The 16,849-nt window shown below is 40.3% G+C and overlaps 1 protein-coding gene across 1 annotated transcript; it reads left to right on the top strand.

The window, feature by feature from the left end:
- The first annotated feature begins 393 nt into the window (after window positions 1-393).
- On the top strand, window positions 394-16,394 carry ebna1bp2 (EBNA1 binding protein 2). The gene is made up of 9 exons (XM_080195442.1): window positions 394-522; window positions 2,708-2,791; window positions 4,083-4,255; window positions 5,757-5,880; window positions 7,885-7,974; window positions 12,968-13,043; window positions 13,217-13,322; window positions 14,717-14,885; window positions 15,895-16,394. Exons 1-9 carry the CDS (start codon window positions 409-411, stop codon window positions 15,943-15,945), a joined length of 987 nt encoding a protein of 328 aa, XP_080051568.1. The 5' UTR covers window positions 394-408; the 3' UTR covers window positions 15,946-16,394.
- The last annotated feature ends 455 nt before the right edge of the window (window positions 16,395-16,849 follow it).

A 16,849-nucleotide genomic window follows, 5' to 3' on the forward strand; every position in this document is an offset into this window, starting at 1 on the left:
GATCTTAAATGTTTCAATAAGGTCGGATCTCTCAATCTTCTAAACCCTAAAGAATACTTATTCAACCTTTCCTCGTAAGGCAAAGTCTCATAATTCCAGGAATCATTCAAGTGAATCTTCTCTGAACTGCTTCTAACATTTAAAACTTATTGCATTTCTCACTTTTTCCCAGTTCTAAGTGGATTAACTGTTAATTCTCACTCCACGGTGCTGTCTGACCTGCTGAACATACCTGATATTTTAAATTTACTTTCAGATTTCCAAATAGCCACAGTATCTATCTTTGTTTTTAAATTCATCTCCTGCAGACTGCTCTGAACTGACCTCCCAGCCTGTGAGGGTGACAGAGTGAGCCCTCCTCCCGGAACCAACAGCGCGGTTCCTTATTCAGTCCGGACGGGAGATTCGATGCGCCGGGGAACTGCTTCCGCTGAGCCTGAGGCAGGAGGAGGCAGCATGGCGCAGGACCGGCAATCCGAGTCTGATACCGAGAATGAGGAATCGGAGCTGTCCGACTTAGAGGTGAGTGGACCCCTGTTCCCCACAGCGGCAGAGGCGCCCAGGGTTTGTTTAATCGGGGCCTGGAGCTCCAGCTGGGGGGGGGGGGGGGGGGAGAGAGAGAGAGAGGAAGAAAGGTGCCCTGGTCCCTGGTATGGGGGGGGAGGGGAGGGGAGGAGAGGGAGGGGGAGGGGAGTGGGGGGGGTGGAGGGGAGGGGGCGGGCACGGAGTGTGCTTGTGGTCTCGGGGGAGGGGGGAACACTTCCTGGGGTGGTGTTAGGAGACCAACGTGTAAGGGTTACTTAATCCCAGTGAATTAACCATGGATCCAATGATATCAGTGTACGGTTACTTGCCTTACTGTAATGTTGGATGGTTCATCACAATCACACAATCAACAACATCTTGCATTTATGTAGCAATTTTAACAACACACCTGAAGGCATTTCACGAGAGGGTTACAAAGCAAAACGTGACACCGAATCGCATGAGAAGCACACAGCGTTTCGTACTTTTTTATGCCCAAAAAGGACGCAAAGCCGATTTGTCTCCCCCACCCCACCAGGGGTTGGGGGGATGTACAGTGATGAGGGGGCTTATGCACCGGGTGTGTCTAGGTGTAGGGATCCACCAGGGAACTCGGAGCGGGAGGGGATGGTCCTACACCCCTGATATTGGTGACCCATGTTGCTGTAGGCGGAGGAAATACAACCAACATGGGGTGGGGGCATTGGTGGAATGAGGTCTCCCAGCTCAGTGGGAGATGAGGCACCCTCTGCAACAATGCCGAACCGCTCTGAAGCCAGTCTCCCTGGTGAATGTGCCATCCCCCCAAAAAAAACTGACTGACAGTGAAAAGATTGCATTGCCAAACTTGCCCAAAAAACAGGTGTGAAACACGCCCGTTTTCAGGCTTTTTTGTCACTTCACTTTTTTTTAAGGAAAATCACCCCTGTGAACACCCCGTGCTTTCAAATAATATCACTGTGGGGCAGCAAGTATTGGTGAAATAGCGGTCAAGGATAGATCTGTGGTTCCCAGGAGTTAACAGATTGGGAAGGGGAGCCATTGCAGGTCATTCTCTGGATCAGATTAGTTGAGATTTTCATCTCAAACCAAAAGAAGTGGGTCATGATAAATTATAGCTAACTTACAACTGTTAATAACACAGAGTTGGTGCATTGTTGCAAATTGTTCGATATTGATAAAATCTAGTATTTACGAATGTCTGCTTTATTTTCTTGACTAAACAGTTTTTTTCAAAACCTCAAAACAGAAAATGATAGATATACTCACCCTTTGTGCAAGAGAAAAATGGAGTTAACAGTTGGGGGTGATCACCAGACTGAAAGATCATTGACCTGAAACAGTAACTCTGTTTCTTTCTTCCCAGATGCTGCCAGACCTGCTTAGATTTCCAGTATCTGCAATATTTTGATTCAGTAATTTTTTTATAAAGCAATATTTGAGGGAATAACAGCAAACAGAAACATCCAAGTATTGGTATTTACTGGGACAAATTGGTTGTGACAATAACTTCAAACAGCATATATAAATTCTAATATGGCACTGCAGAAATGTTATAGTCTTCATAGCTGTAATGACATTTTCCATAGGGTATCCAGTGAAAAAATGTTTGAAATCTAAACTCATTAATTATTTGAAAATGCTCATTTTAAATATTCTTGTCTCTTGACAAGAATTCTGTGATCATTTGTTGTTAAAGAGATCTTCAAAATGCTTCAATAAAATTTAAATACTCGTCACAAAGCACCACAATACTTGTCCAAAATAAATCAGTAACTTAACTCCTACGATTGATCTATTTAAAAATGTATCATAATGTCTGGGGCTTAAATATCTGATGACCAATGATCATTTATACTTCATTGAGATGACTTGAGAAGTGTTTTCAAGTTTCCATTGGGTGGCCTCATTCAGATAGGCATTTGTAGAACCTGGTCTGAGCTGGTGGGGATTTTGGTGAAGATGCACAAAGCATCAACAAGTGAACAATTTTCTAACCTCAGATAATAGTTTTTAGCTTTATTCTTTAGAGTGATACCCCAGTACAGCATTATTCTAATTTCAAACCAGAAATGTTTTGTCTAAATGTACAAGATACCCATCGGGTTTCAGGGTATCTGTTGTAAAGCATTCACGCTTTAGTTCCATTCACCGGTTCCATTTAAATGTTCGTTTATTATAGCTTCAAGATGCATTTTCAAAGGGTTTACTCAAACCTGGTTTGAACGTAGTGGAAGAAGCAGAGAAACAATATGTGAATGATGTGGTGAGTTTTTTTCTTTCTATATATTAATTTCCTAAATGTTCTCAGTATGTCATGTAAAATTGAGTATCTATCAAAATGTGACCTAAGGTAACTAAAACTGCTGCCAGAGTTTCCTGAACAGCAGAGAATTTGCACAACTCGTAGTGCAAAACTGTTTGTCAACTATAGCCAACAAGCCCTGAAAGTCCATTTGTATTAGAACAATGCATGCTGCAAGTATTAACATATGAGCTTCTGAAACAGTAAATCAAGCCTAGTTTTAAAGCACTTCTTTGAAATATTTGCTCAAATATGCATTATGTTGATTTGCTTGCTATTCAAATTTAATTGAGCAAATACAGAGCAACTGGAGTGTTTTAACTGTTATAACTGGGTTTTTGGGTATTGACTAATGATTCTGTTGAAGGAGCATCAAACTATCCAAACATTGTTCAATTTGGTACTGATTGCACTCATTATCCTACGAAACTGGATTCATTTTGCTGCAGTGAAGGTGTTTTACACAACCATCATAACTATCTTGCAGAATAAATAATCAGACAGCTGGCATGGGGTGGGGGGGAGGGTTGATTTCATCCTCTTCAAAATGTGGAACAGCTGTAGGCAGTTTTCTCCATCGCTCTTTCCACACCAGCTGCTTCCCTAACTTCAGGACCAAAAGCAAATGCTACCAATGTGTGCTTTCTCCTCAGTTGTGAAGATGCATACATCTCATGGGGGCAGCACAGTAGCATAGTGGTTAGCGCTGCTGCCTCACCGCACCAGGGACCCGGGTTCAATTCCCGGCTTAGGTCATTGGAGTTTGCATGTTCTCCCAATGTCTGCATGAGTTTTCTCCGGGTGCTCCAGTTTCTTCCCACATTCTGAAAGACGTGCTGGTTGGGTACATTGACCCGAACAAGCACCGGACTGTGGCGACTAGGGGAATTTCACAGTAACTTAATTGCAGTGTTAATGTAAGCTTTACTTGTAACCAATAAATATGCTTACTTTTATGTGGTCATACTCAGGAATATTACATTGATGTAAAAACCAATTTTTGGAAAGAGGTGATTTGCTTGGTTTACAGTTCCTGCATTTTAGGAAGTTCACACAGTTGCCACAAACTTCTTGTAGTTCAAACAAAACTGATTGAGATGTCGCCATGATGAAGCTGGAGAGCATGGCACTCTGACTCTGGTGAATACACTTTGGCCTGAAACCTTGGCAGAAACTTTGCTTTCTATACGAAAATGGTTAATGTGCCCCTGAAATATGGTTGTAATTAGATACTTTTTAAAAAAATCTCCAGGTGGGTTTGAAACGTTGCTTGGAAGAGTTCAAGAAAAATTTAGAGTGGGCGGAGAGGCTTGACATGACAAATGGCCCAGCTGCTGATATCGTAGCGATTGCCGAAGGGAGATCTGTATCCCAGCAACATTCGGATATTGACCCAGATGACGACTTCCAACGTGAGATGTACTTGTAGGTACAAAGTTTAAAGCTGTTGGTGACACAAATGTATCTGTAAGGAACTTATCAAGCGACTATTTCAAAGAAATAGTAAACGCAACATGTATGCAAAGTTGAACTTTCTTTTAGCTTAAAATTACTATTTTTTTAATTGAAACAGATATTAACCAGAATGTTTTCATATTTTTAGTAACATTCTTATTTGGCCAAAATGGCCTAATTAATCCCATGGAGATGTACAGTGTGCAAATGTGATTGTGGGCACAAAATACTTCTTGCTGAAGAATGGTGCAGTGGAACTGTATTGTGGCAGCACTAACTCAGTGGGTCGCACTTTCATCTGAGTCAGAAGGTCATAGGGTCATATCCCTGTCCTGAAACCTGACCACAAGAATTTAGGCCAATGCTCCAGTGCAGTATTGAAGGGGATGTTGCACTTCATGAAATGTGCTGTCTTTCTGGTGAGGCATTAAACTGAGGCCTAATCTACATTCAGGTGGGTGTAAACAACCCAGATACTATTTCAAAGATGAGCTGGGAGTTATCCCCAATGTGCTGGCAAACAGTAAACCCTTAATAGACATCACTTAAAATCATCTGGTCATCATCAACTTACTGTTTGTGGAAGCTTGCTGTATGCAGGTTTGCTGCTGTGCTTCCTACATTAAAATATTGACAACATCTCAGTTGGCTGTAAAACACTCTGGGACATCTTGATGTTGTGAGAGTTGTTATATAAATTATTTTTCTTTCATTTGCATTGTACCTTGTTGAATTTCTGACAAGAAAAATGTGCCTTGTTCACTTCATGTTTTTCCTATCTTAAAAAAAAGACATTGTGTTTGCATATGTATATTTTTGTGGTGACGTTCTAAATGTACCATGCACGATGCTTTTAGGAGTAGAAATAACATACTGATATATTGACTTTGTTTGCATCACTGTAGCCTTCATTGTGAGAAATGCACTTCCTGTTGAAAGTATTTGTCTGGACTTAGCCTTGGTCCTCGTTGTGTTCCATTTATCTAGGTGGATAGAAACAGAATTTTTGATTAGCTCATGGTTCTATGGAGGTGATTAATCCTGTTCAGTGAATATACCACAATTATTCTTTATCCAGATTTTTTTCACAAGGAGTGCTGCACTGCACTACATTGTAATGTGGATAGCAGAAAAATAGGCTTGGTGCCTAAATATACTCTTGGGTTTTAAAGGGCACGTGTAGAAAGCAGCAACAAAATGGAAGTAAATTAAGTTGTCATTGTAATCAAAAAGAAAAAAAGCTTCAAGCTAAGGCTAGTTTTATTTAAAGAGGATTGGTACAAATAAATTATCATGTCTACTCCCCTTCAAGACCAGTTAATTTCAAAATTAACTCAGAACTAAATGTCAAGAATTAGGTCGCTTTACATATGACTTGAGATAAATTGATTCTTTTGAACCCATTCCAATATAAATATCTGATATTACAGCATCCTTAGATTTTCTCTTAACATTTTCACTTCTTGTTCAGTTATCGGCAAGCACAGGCAACTGCATTAGATGCATTGCCTCGCCTTCAGCGACTGAAAATTGCAACAAAGAGACCAGATGACTACTTTGCTGAGATGGCCAAGTCAGACCAGCAAATGCAGAAGGTGGGTAACTACACATTGGAGTGATTTAACTTTAATTGAACATTGGGCATTAACATAGGAAACCATTGTGCGATTTCCAAGTGTTTGATGTAAACCTGAGATACTGTTTCAAAGCAACTGCCTACACATAAAATTTTAGACCAGAAAGAGGAAATTAAAATATTTAATGATTAATCCTCAAATGTGCTTTGTGGCAGTTTCAACCACACAATGTTTGAAGTCTATCCATTTAGTAGATGGGCTTATCATTCCAGCCATAAGAAAATAGCATGGATGTCAGTGGCTGCTTGAGATTGGAGCAGATGTATTTTTTTATTCCATAAAAAATATAATCTTGGTTAGGTGAATGATTTTTATTGTAAGCCACTGATACTACATTCACAGTGTGTTTTTTTTTAATTCATTTATGGGACATGAGCATCGCTAGTTGGCCAACATTTATTGCCCATCCTTAGTTGCCCTTGTGTTCTTTGCTCAGTTGGTAGCAGTCTCACCACTGAATCAGGAAGTTGTAGCTTCAAGATTCACCCCAAAACTTAAGTGCATAATGTAGGTTGGCATTTCAGTGCAAAAGTGCAGAGGGACATAGATAAGCTGCAGAGCTGGGCCAAGAGGTGGCAGATGGAGTTTAATATGGAAAAGTGTGAGGTGAGTCACTTTGGTAAGAATAACAGGAGTACAAAATATAGGGCTAATGGAAGGACTCTTAGTAGTGTTGACGAGCAGAGAGATCTCGGGGTACATGTGCATAGCTCCCTGAAAGTTGGCACCCAGGTTGACAAGGTTGTTAAGAAGGCGTGCGGTGTGTTAGCTTTTATTGGTAGAGGATTTGAATTTCGGAGCCGTGAGGTCATGTTACAACTGTACAAAATTCTGGTGCGGCCGCACTTGGTGTATTGCGTACAGTTCTGGTCGCCGCATTATAAGAAAGATGTGGAGGCATTGGAAAGGGTGCGGAGGAGGTTTACCAAGATGTTGCCTGGTATGATGGGAAGGTCTTATGAGGAAAGGCTGAGGGACTTGAGGTTGTTTTCATTGGAGAGAAGAAGGTTGAGGTGACCTGATTGAGGCATACAAGATGATCAGAGGATTGAATAGGGTGGACAGTGAGAGCCTTTTACCTCGGCTGGTGATGGCTAACACAAGGGGCCATAGCTTTAAATTAAGGGGTGGTAATTATAGGACGGATGTCAGAGGTAGGTTTTTTACTCAGAGGGTAGTAAGGTCATGGAATGCCCTGCCTGCAGCAGTTGTGGACTCGCCAACTTTAAGAGCGTTCAAATGGTCAGTGGATAGGAATATGGATAACATTGGAATAGTTTAGGTTAGAGGGTCATTAGATTGGTTCCACTGGTTGGCACAACATTGAAGGCCGAAGGGCCTGTACTGCGCTGTTATGTACTAAAGTGTTCTCCTTCCGTGCTAACAAGCAGAGATCCTTCCTGTGTGTCCAGTAGTGGATATTTAGATTCCATGTCCTTTAGTTTGATGAAGAGCATGGAGCTTTTCTGGTGTCTTAGCCAACATTCTTCACTCAAACAACACTGCTGAAAAATTAACTGTTCAGCTCGGTGCTGTTTTTCACCTTGAAAATCCTAGAATCTCTACAATGCAGAAGAAGGCCATTTGGCCCATCGAGCCTATACTAACAATCCCATCTGGGCTGTATCCCTGTAACTCCTTGCATTTACCCTGCTGATCACCCTGACACAAGGGAGCAATTTAGCATGGCCAATAACCTAACCTACACATCTTTGGACTGTGGGAGGAAACCCATGCACACATGGGGAGAATGTTCAAACTCCACACAGATAGTGACCGAGGCTGGAATTGAACCTAGTCCCTGGCAGAGTGAGACAGAGGTGCTAACCGCTGTGCCATACATTTGCCTTATTCCACTCAGGATACTTCACTTTCAAGCCGTTCACTGCATATGAAGAACTTTGGGATATTTCTGATTGATGTAATAAGGTGGAACTTTAATTTTTTTATTGCTTTTATTAGATTAGAGAAAAAATGTTATCGAAGCAGATTGCCATGGAAAAATCTGAAAAGGCTAAACAGCTCCGAGCATTGAGAAAATATGGCAAAAAGGTAAATTGCATTTTGTTTGTCCGTGTGAATGACTCTTTCTAATAGAGAATATGTTCATTTGTGCCACTTGCCTCCTGTACCTATGTTCCTAATATTGTTAAAACACAGTTTGGCGCTTTCAGTAAGTTTATGACCTTAACTGCAGAGGAGATGCTGGGCAGAAAATAAATAATTAAGATGGAAATCAAAATGAGACCTTGTCAACTATTCAGCAATTGGCTTCCCAGCAATATTGATTAAAGCTTAGAAACTATTCTATTTGGCAGTGGCTAGGACGTCTAAGACTTGAGATGATCAAAAGAGAGAAAATAAGGGAAGCGTTACGTATAAGTATTTGAATCTGACCCTACTAACTGAGATGCATTTGATGTTTTGGAAGAGCTGAGTCAGTCTCTCAGCTCTCAAACTGATAAGTTAGAGAAAGCTAATTTGCCTTGTCTTTAAATATTCTGGATGTGTCAATTAATGATATGCTATGCACGATAATGTTTCATACAAGTATCAGCTTGATCAAAGATGCAAAGTATTGTGTGACGACAGTATAGCTAATAAAACTCTGTGCAGTTATCTGATAAAGGTTAGGAAAATGCACTGTTACTGGATTGCAAAATACCTTGTCCTATAGTATATTGCTATAAAAACAGCTATTAGTAACTTACTGAACTTCAGCAATTATTGTGGTTACCAACAAAAGGCAAGAAATGGGAGGGGGAGTAAGTTATATGACCCCTTGAGCCTGTTCCATCATTCGGTAAGATCATTGTGAGTCTGGTATTGGCCTTAACTCCATTTTGCTGCCTGTTCTGCATAATCTTACCCTATGTTTTAAGAATCTGTTAGATGAATAACAGACTATTTGTTTCATCACAGTTCTTTCTATTGTCATAACTGCTCAGTTGTTCCTTACAGCTCAAAGGCACTACTGGCCTTTACACCTCTAGCTCATGGGTTTGAATCTGTGCTTTACCATTCATTTCATGGAATAGTGAAAAAGCACATTTTAAGGAATTTATTGAGAACATTTGATCTGATTTTCTGTTAACATAGCCCAAATTTTCTGGCTGCTAAACAGGATATTTTTTCATGTTTGATACATAAAAATTTACAAAGTTTTACCTAATCTCTCCCAGTATTGGTTGATGCCTTTCGGTCAACGTGGCACAAGAGGCCAGCAGCCTTCCAGTAACTGGCCCAAGTGGCAAGGCAGTTCTTCGTGTGTGAGATGCAGCAATGAACATTGGCCCACCCTTCAACACAGTAAAAAGTCTGACAACACCAGGTTTTAGTCCAACCTATTTATTTGATATACTGCAGCAGTCAGGGGTTAAAATCGCGATTTTAACCCCTGACTGCTGCAGTATATCAAATAAACAGGTTGGACTAAAACCTGGTGTTGTCAGACTTTTTACTGTGTTTACGCCAGTCCAACGCCGGCATACCCACATCACCACCCTTCAACTACAGAGAGTATCTGAGGAGTATCTGTCCCCTCCCAACATTCACATAAGCATACCTTCCAAAAGGAGTCAGGAGCAGAATTCTTGATGTGCTTCACTTTCTTTCCTCCCCAGCACAGGGATGCTGAGCAATTTGCACAGAAGAGTTTTAGAAGCTCTTTTGATATTTACATTATGAACATTTCTTTAGGCATCCATGTTTTACTCATCTGAGAATAAGAATTGTTTTTTAAAGCATCTCTAATCATTGCAGACAATGTCACAATGCAGGTTTGAGGGGGGAAAAGAAGTGAAGCTATATATTTTGATATCTAAACAAAGAAAAAGGTAATAGAAAAAGGTAAACAGGAATCTTGAAACAATTGTACATGTACAAGATATTAATGTTGTTGCTGTGGAAACTACTTCCTGATGAAACATAATTTCTATTTGGTTTTAATTAGAAACTGAAGCCAGCATTGCAGCATTCAATTAGATGTAATACTAAACCTTAAAATGCAAGATAAAAGCTCATGGAGTTAGGGAATATTGATGGAGGACTGGTAAACAGACATGAAGCAAGGAGTAGGGATACCCAAGTATTTTCAAGGTGGCAAGCTAAAACTAATAGAATGCTGCAAAGATCAATACTTTGGAGCCTCAGTTAATTGCAATCCATATTAATGGTCCAGATCTTCCAAGGAGCAGTAATAATCAATGGATTAGCGCTACACTCAAAAGATTTCCCTGACCCACGCTGTTGGGCATTTCTTCCGGTCCTGGCTTTCAAAGAAATATGCAACTAGGCAAATATGACAGAGCAGATTAGGACCGGGGGAATGCAGCATTTTTCTGACACTAGCTGCTATATAATCGTTGAATGTTAATGAATGGGTGAGTGAACATATGTGTGAATGGGCAGGTGGGGGGGTTGGAAGGGATAGGTTGGTCAGGTTTGCTGGTTGGGAATAGTCGGAGAAGGTGGTAGCCAGGTGGATGTTTAGGATGTCAGTTGTGGAATTACCCAGGTGTCACGTGATTTAATCTAACACTTCCTAGGTAACAATTCTGCTAAGTACCTAAAATGTGTTCCAAGTCTCTGTTTACAACACAGATTTGGAGACATTCGTGCAGGGTTTGAGAAGAAAGTTGGAAGTTTAAACTTTCTGGGAAATTCTTATGTAGGTCCACATGTCAGGATTTCACAGGGTCCTGTGGTGCAGTTTCCTTCATTTATTCATTCTCCAGCAATCCAGAGATTTGACCTAGTGACTTGGACAAATAACCAGAGAACATAAGAAATAGGAGCAGGAGTAGGCCATCTAGCCCTTCGAGCCTGCCCCGCCATTCAATAAGATCATGGCTGATCTGAAGTGGATCAGTTCCACTTTCCCGCTTTCTCCCCATAACCCTTAATTCCCTTGTCTGTCAGAAACCTATCTACCCGTGACTTAAATATATTTCAGCAAGGTAGCCTCCGCCACTTCAATGGGCAGAGAATTCCAGAGACTCACCACCCTTTGAGTGAAGAAGTTCCTTCTCAACTCCGATCTAAACTGCCTTCCCCCGCCCCTTTATTTTGAGGCTGTGCCCTCTAGTCCTGCTATCCTTTTTAAGCAGGAAGAATCTCTCTACCTCTACCCTATCTATCCCCTTCATTATCTTATGTCTCTATAAGATCCCCCCTCAGCCTTCTAAACTCCAACGAGTACAGACCCAGTCTATTCAATCTCTCTTCATAGGCTAACCCCCTCATCTCTGGTAACAGCCTAGTAAACCTTCTCTGCACTCCCTCCAAGGCCAATATATCCTTCCGCAAGTGCAGCAACCAAAACTGCACACAGTACTCCAACTGCAGCCTCACCAGTACCCTGTACAGTTGCAGCAAGACCTCCCTGCTTCTGTATTCTATCCCCCTCGCTATAAAGGCCAACATTCCATTTGCCTTCTTGATCACCTGCTGCATCTGCAGACTGGGTTTTTGCGACTCGTGCACAAGGACCCCAGGTCCCCCTGCACTGTAGCATGCTGCAGCTTTTCGCCTTTTAAATTATAATCCCTCTTACTATTATTTCTACCAAAGTGGATAACCTCACATTTGCTAACATTATACTCCATCTGCCAGGTCCTCACCCACTCACTCAGCCTATCTAGATCTCTCTGCAGACTTTCCACACCCTCCACGCAATTTGCTTTTCCACTCATCTTTGTGTCATCAGCAAATTTCGTTACCCTACACTCAGCCCCCTCCTCCAGATTACCTATGTAAATGGTAAACAGTTGAGGCCCCAGCACCGATCCCTGCAGCACTCCACTAGTCACCAACTGCCAACCAGAATAGCACCCACTGATTCCAACTCTCTGCTTCCTATTAGACAACCAATCCTCTATCCACGCTAACACCTTACCCCCAACTCCGTTCACCCTAACCTTTTGCAGCAACCTTTTGTGAGAGAGTAATGTATCCAGGCTTACTGACAATACAAAACTAGGTGGGTTTTGAGGAGGAATAAAAGAAGCTGCGAAGAGACAACAGTTCAACGATTGAGGAACAAGGTGACAAATGAAGTATAATGTGAGTTACTTTGGTAACAAGTATAATAGTTTTTTAAAAAGGTGTGAAACTTCTAAACCTTGATGGTCAGAGAGACTTATGTATGCTCATACAAGAACACAAAGCAAACATGCAGATACAGCAAACTGTTATGAAGGCAAATTGCACGTTGGCCTTTATGGCAGGAGTACAAGAGTGCAATCTTGCTACGGTGCCAAAGGCAAGTCCTCAGACTTACAACAGGATATGATTTTCAGGAATCAGTTGTAAGTCAAAACTGATTTTCCCATAAGTACCATGTTAAAAATAGGCGATTTGTCCATGAACATGTGTTAATGTCCAATCCTTCAGGTTTTTTGTGTGTCTGCTGGCAGTCCCAGGTGATGGTGAGCCACTCGTCTGAAGCTATTTGTCAACCAACAAATCACAATAGGAGATTAAATCATGTGGATGGATGGTTAGTTGAGGCTAGTGCAGTGCTGACATACTGTGCTTTCAGTGTAAGTATCTCTTTGAAACATTAAAGATTCTGAAGAGCTTGACAGGTTAGGCATTAGGGTTGTTTCCCCGACTGGGCAATTGAGGACATGGAAGCATAGCCTCAGGATCAGGGATTTGGATTGAGCGGAGGATTTTTTTTTTACTTGAGGGTTGTGAATCTTTGGAATTCCCTACCTCAGAATTATGGATGCTCCGTCATGGATTATATTTAAGGCTTTGATGGACAGGTTTTTTGATCTTTTCTGGAATCAAGGGATATAAATGCAGCATTAATATTCTAACCACCAACAGAAACTTGTACTTGATTTAGTTTTGCAGCTGAAAAAAGTTTGACATTGGGAGATAAATATTCAGCTTTAGGATTCGAGTTCTAAAAGAAGTGTTCATGCACATGAAAATGGAACAGGTCCTTGATGCAGAAGCATTATGACTTCTTTTTCAATCAAGTACTCATTGTGCCAAGATGATTTATAACTTGTCAATCAATATCTTTTTGTCATAGGTTCAAGTAGAAGTTATACAGCAACGGCAAAAAGAAAAGAAAGCCATGTTGACAGCAGTGAAAAAGTACCAGAAAGGTTTGTTCTGTGTTTTTGTCCGTACATAGAGAATTTAATTTTAACCCTGTTTCACCAGAATCCAAGAGGTCAGAGCATATCAGATACATGTGGAGGAGTTTTTAGTTTTGTTGTTTACTCATTAAAAAATACTAACAAATAAGATTTTAATTCTGTGCCCTTTGATTTTCAAGGACTCTCTGACAAACTGGATTTCCTTGAGGGTGATAAGACATCTTCACAAGGAAAGAAGGAAGGTGGGGGAGGATCAGCAACTGGAATTGCACACAAGAAGAAAGGGTAAGGGATTACGTTGCAGAGAAACGTTCACCCTGCATCTTTGTTACCAAACATTGCATCTTTGTTACCAAACGCAATTGAGCAGAAAGGCTGACAGATAACCTTTCTGAAGTCAGTTCACTGAATACTATTAAACACAATTTTAAAAATAGTTTGCAATCTTGCGACTGAAGAATGGAAATCAAAGTCAGATCTTACTATTTAGAGGGAAGAAAACATTGCACCCCAGGGACAGAGACTATAAAACTCTGAGGCATAGGATCAGAATTAGACCACTCGGACCATCAAGTCTGCTCCACCATTCAATCATTTATTTCTCATCTCCATTGTCCTGCCTTTCCCCCATAACCCCAATCCCCTTATCAATCAAGAATCTATCTATCTCTGTCTTAAAGACACTCAACGACCTGGCGTCCACAGCCTTCTGCAGCAAAGAGTTCCACAGATTCACCACTCTCTGACTGAAAAAATTCCTCCTCATCTCTGTTTTAAAGGATTGTCCCTTTAGCCTGAGGTTGTGCCCTCTGGTTGTAGTCTTTCCTCAGTGAGAAGTTTCACAACACCAGGTTAAAGTCCCACACGCTGTTCACATCTGATGAAGGAACAGCGTTTCCAAAAGCTTGTGGGATTACTATCAAATAAGCTGGTTGGACTTTTACCTGGTGTTGTGAGACTTCTTACTGTGTTTATCCCAGTCCAACACCAGCATCTCTACATCTAGTTTTTCCTACCATTGGAAACATCCTCTCCACATCCACTCTATCCAGGCCTTGCAGAATCCTGTAAGCTTCAATAAGATTCCCCTCCCCATCCTTCTAAACTCCAATGAGTACAGACCCAGAGTCCTCAACTGTTCTCATACAACAAGCTCTTCATTCCAGAGATCATTTTTGTGAACCTTTTCTGGGCCCTCTCCAAGGCCAGCACATCCTTCCATAGATATGGGTCCAAAACTGCTCACAGTACTCCAAATGGGGTCTGATCAAAGCCTTATATACCTTCAGAAGTACATCCCTGCTCTTGTATTCTATGACTTGTATGGTAGACCTGGAGTTTATCATGTATGTTACCTGGATTAGACTGCCCTGCCTTTTATCATTAAAGTATTCTTGTGTGCCAGTTAGCCAGTTCAAGATTGTCTTTTGTAGGAGGCATTGGAGCAGGTTATGTAGTTGTGCTTTAGGAATTGTGGTACTACAAATGGATTTAAATAGAAGATGAATGTTCAGAAAACAAAGTTCAGATGACCCACAGGTCGTACTCCAGTTAATATCAGAACTGTTATTTTATGCATCTTTGTGAATCAGTCCTGGACTTAAGTAGATGATATCTGCATAAAACTGTAGTACCTATTAAATTGGTTATTGACAGCCAGCTGTGAATTTTTAACCCAGGATAAATACAAAAAGGAAATTCAAAAATGAGAAGTTCGGATTTGGGGGGAAGAAAAGAGGGTCAAAGTGGAACACCAGAGAGAGTCACGATGATGTCTCCAGCTTCAGAGCAAAAATTGCACATTCCAAAGTCAGTTTTGGAAAAGGAGGAAAGAAGAATGCAAAGAACGTGAGTATATTAATGTTACAGTTCTTGCTGTGAGGTGCTCAACATTAATTGATTTTAATCCTTTTAATAATAAAGTAACCAGCTCATGAATGTTAGTGTTTCATTTTATCAATGCTTGCTCTTTACTAGAACAATCCAAAGCATCATCCCACTGCCTTACGTCGTCCCTATAGTTCGTACTTCCTCTGTTCAAATATTTATCCACAAAACACTAAAATTTGACTGTCTAAATGTACTAGAATATTAAATTCTAGAACAGGGATGTTGGGCAGTCGTCATATCCTAAGTGTAAAAAGTACTCAAATAAAGAAAAATTAATGATTTTTGGGAAAGGGAACTGACTTCCATTTTCAAGCCTTCCTGTTATCAGATATCAATACTTCTCTGAATCGCATTGTCTAGTGCATGCCAACTTGGGAACCAAGGGAATTGGAGATTTGTCCACTCTTGTTACGTTGGGCATTTAACTTAGAACAGATTTTAAATGGAATGCTATTCTTATTGATGTGGTTTATAATTGTGTTTTATTTAGTAAGTTGAACCACTCATTGGAGTTCTATGTTTAAACAATTTTAATTAAATCTATTGAGAAAACACTTTTTAAACTCTTCCAATGATTCTTTGTCCAGTGTTGGCAAGATGAGTTTTTTTTGCAACCCAAAGTTTTAACGGCTGGGCTATCATATTTTTGTAGCAGAATTGCAGTAATTTGCAATTTTAATTTAAAATCGTGCCGGAAAATGCATATACAATACAGCAGGTAGGATAGAATGTACTGATAGAGCCACAGAACAAAACTAAAGCCTGAATTGCTGTCCTGAGTGGAGGAACATGAAATCAGAAGATTAAAAATTCTTAATGAAGCTACACTATAAATGTTTTCTTTTCTATGGAGTAGTTTTTGTTTCTTCCAATTGTTAAATGTCTTTTCTTTCGGGAAGACCAGAATGCTTAAACTTGTTCTTTCAGACTATGGATTAGTTTGTAACATGTCATCTTTCATTTGCAGAAGCGTCCTGGCAAAAGGAATAGACAGAAGATGAAATCGAAAGCACGATGATGAACTGAAAATAGAGAAGGATTTTGTGATCTTGTTTCTCCACAATGTGGGGTTTTAATGAACTCGTTTTGCTCTTACAGATTTTTCATGAGCATACTGAATGTCATATGCAGAAGAAAATAAATCTGTTTTGGATTATTATGTACAACGTTTTTGACTAAAGCTTGTAATTTTTGGATTGCAACAAAACCTGGAGACAGCTGACTTATGTTGGTTTGAAATACTTTTGTAAATCCCTTCAGAAGTTACTGTTAGAAATAAATCATTCCCATTTATGATCACCTAACTTTAACCATGGATAATTGCACCATAATCGCTAGATATCTTACAATAACTTCCAAAATTCAATGTACAAACGGACTTATTGGTCTTAGAATAAGCTTGTACATTTGTAGTGACTGCAGAGAATTGATAAATAATGCAAAAATAAAACCCAGCATCTCATTTTCCATTTCCTGGTCTGAGTATTTGTATAATGTAACATTTATTTTGGATGAAGTGCAGAGAAAATGTACTTGAACATTCAACTCCCATTCAAATTGTCTTAGTCTCAAGTATCATTGTGAATTTCTTCTCATAAGGTAGAAAAATTGATTAAATCTATACATCCTCTCCCAGCACCTTCATGATAGAGTCAGGAAGTTCACTTCACTTCAATAGGATGGCCAAGAATAGCACAAAGAGTAGGAACTGAGCATAAGTAAAAAGCTAGCCAAATCACTCCATTAGTAATTCTCCCAGAATTGCCTCCCTTGGGGCAGGGTAGGGTTTCAGTAATCTAAGAATTATTTTTCCATGAAGAATCATACAGTGCAGAAAAGGCCCTTCAGCCCATTGAGTTGGCACCGACACATCAGAAACACCTAAACTCCCACCTAATCCCATCTGCCAGCACTTGGCCCAT

The sequence above is a fragment of the Carcharhinus amblyrhynchos genome, chromosome 9, assembly GCF_965287045.1.
Source record: "Carcharhinus amblyrhynchos chromosome 9, sCarAmb.v2.hapA, whole genome shotgun sequence".
Taxonomy (NCBI): Eukaryota; Metazoa; Chordata; class Chondrichthyes; order Carcharhiniformes; family Carcharhinidae; genus Carcharhinus; species Carcharhinus amblyrhynchos.

What these genes read in the sequence shown, in the direction of transcription:
- ebna1bp2 (XM_080195442.1), top strand. Translation starts at nt 409, where the DNA reads ATGCGCCGGGGAACTGCTTCCGCTGAGCCTGAGGCAGGAGGAGGCAGC. An exon ending in CGGAGCTGTCCGACTTAGAG is followed by an intron (nt 523 to 2,707) that starts GTGAGTGGACCC and finishes CGTTTATTATAG; the next exon opens with CTTCAAGATGCATTTTCAAA. An exon ending in GAAAGAAGAATGCAAAGAAC is followed by an intron (nt 14,886 to 15,894) that starts GTGAGTATATTA and finishes TTTCATTTGCAG; the next exon opens with AAGCGTCCTGGCAAAAGGAA.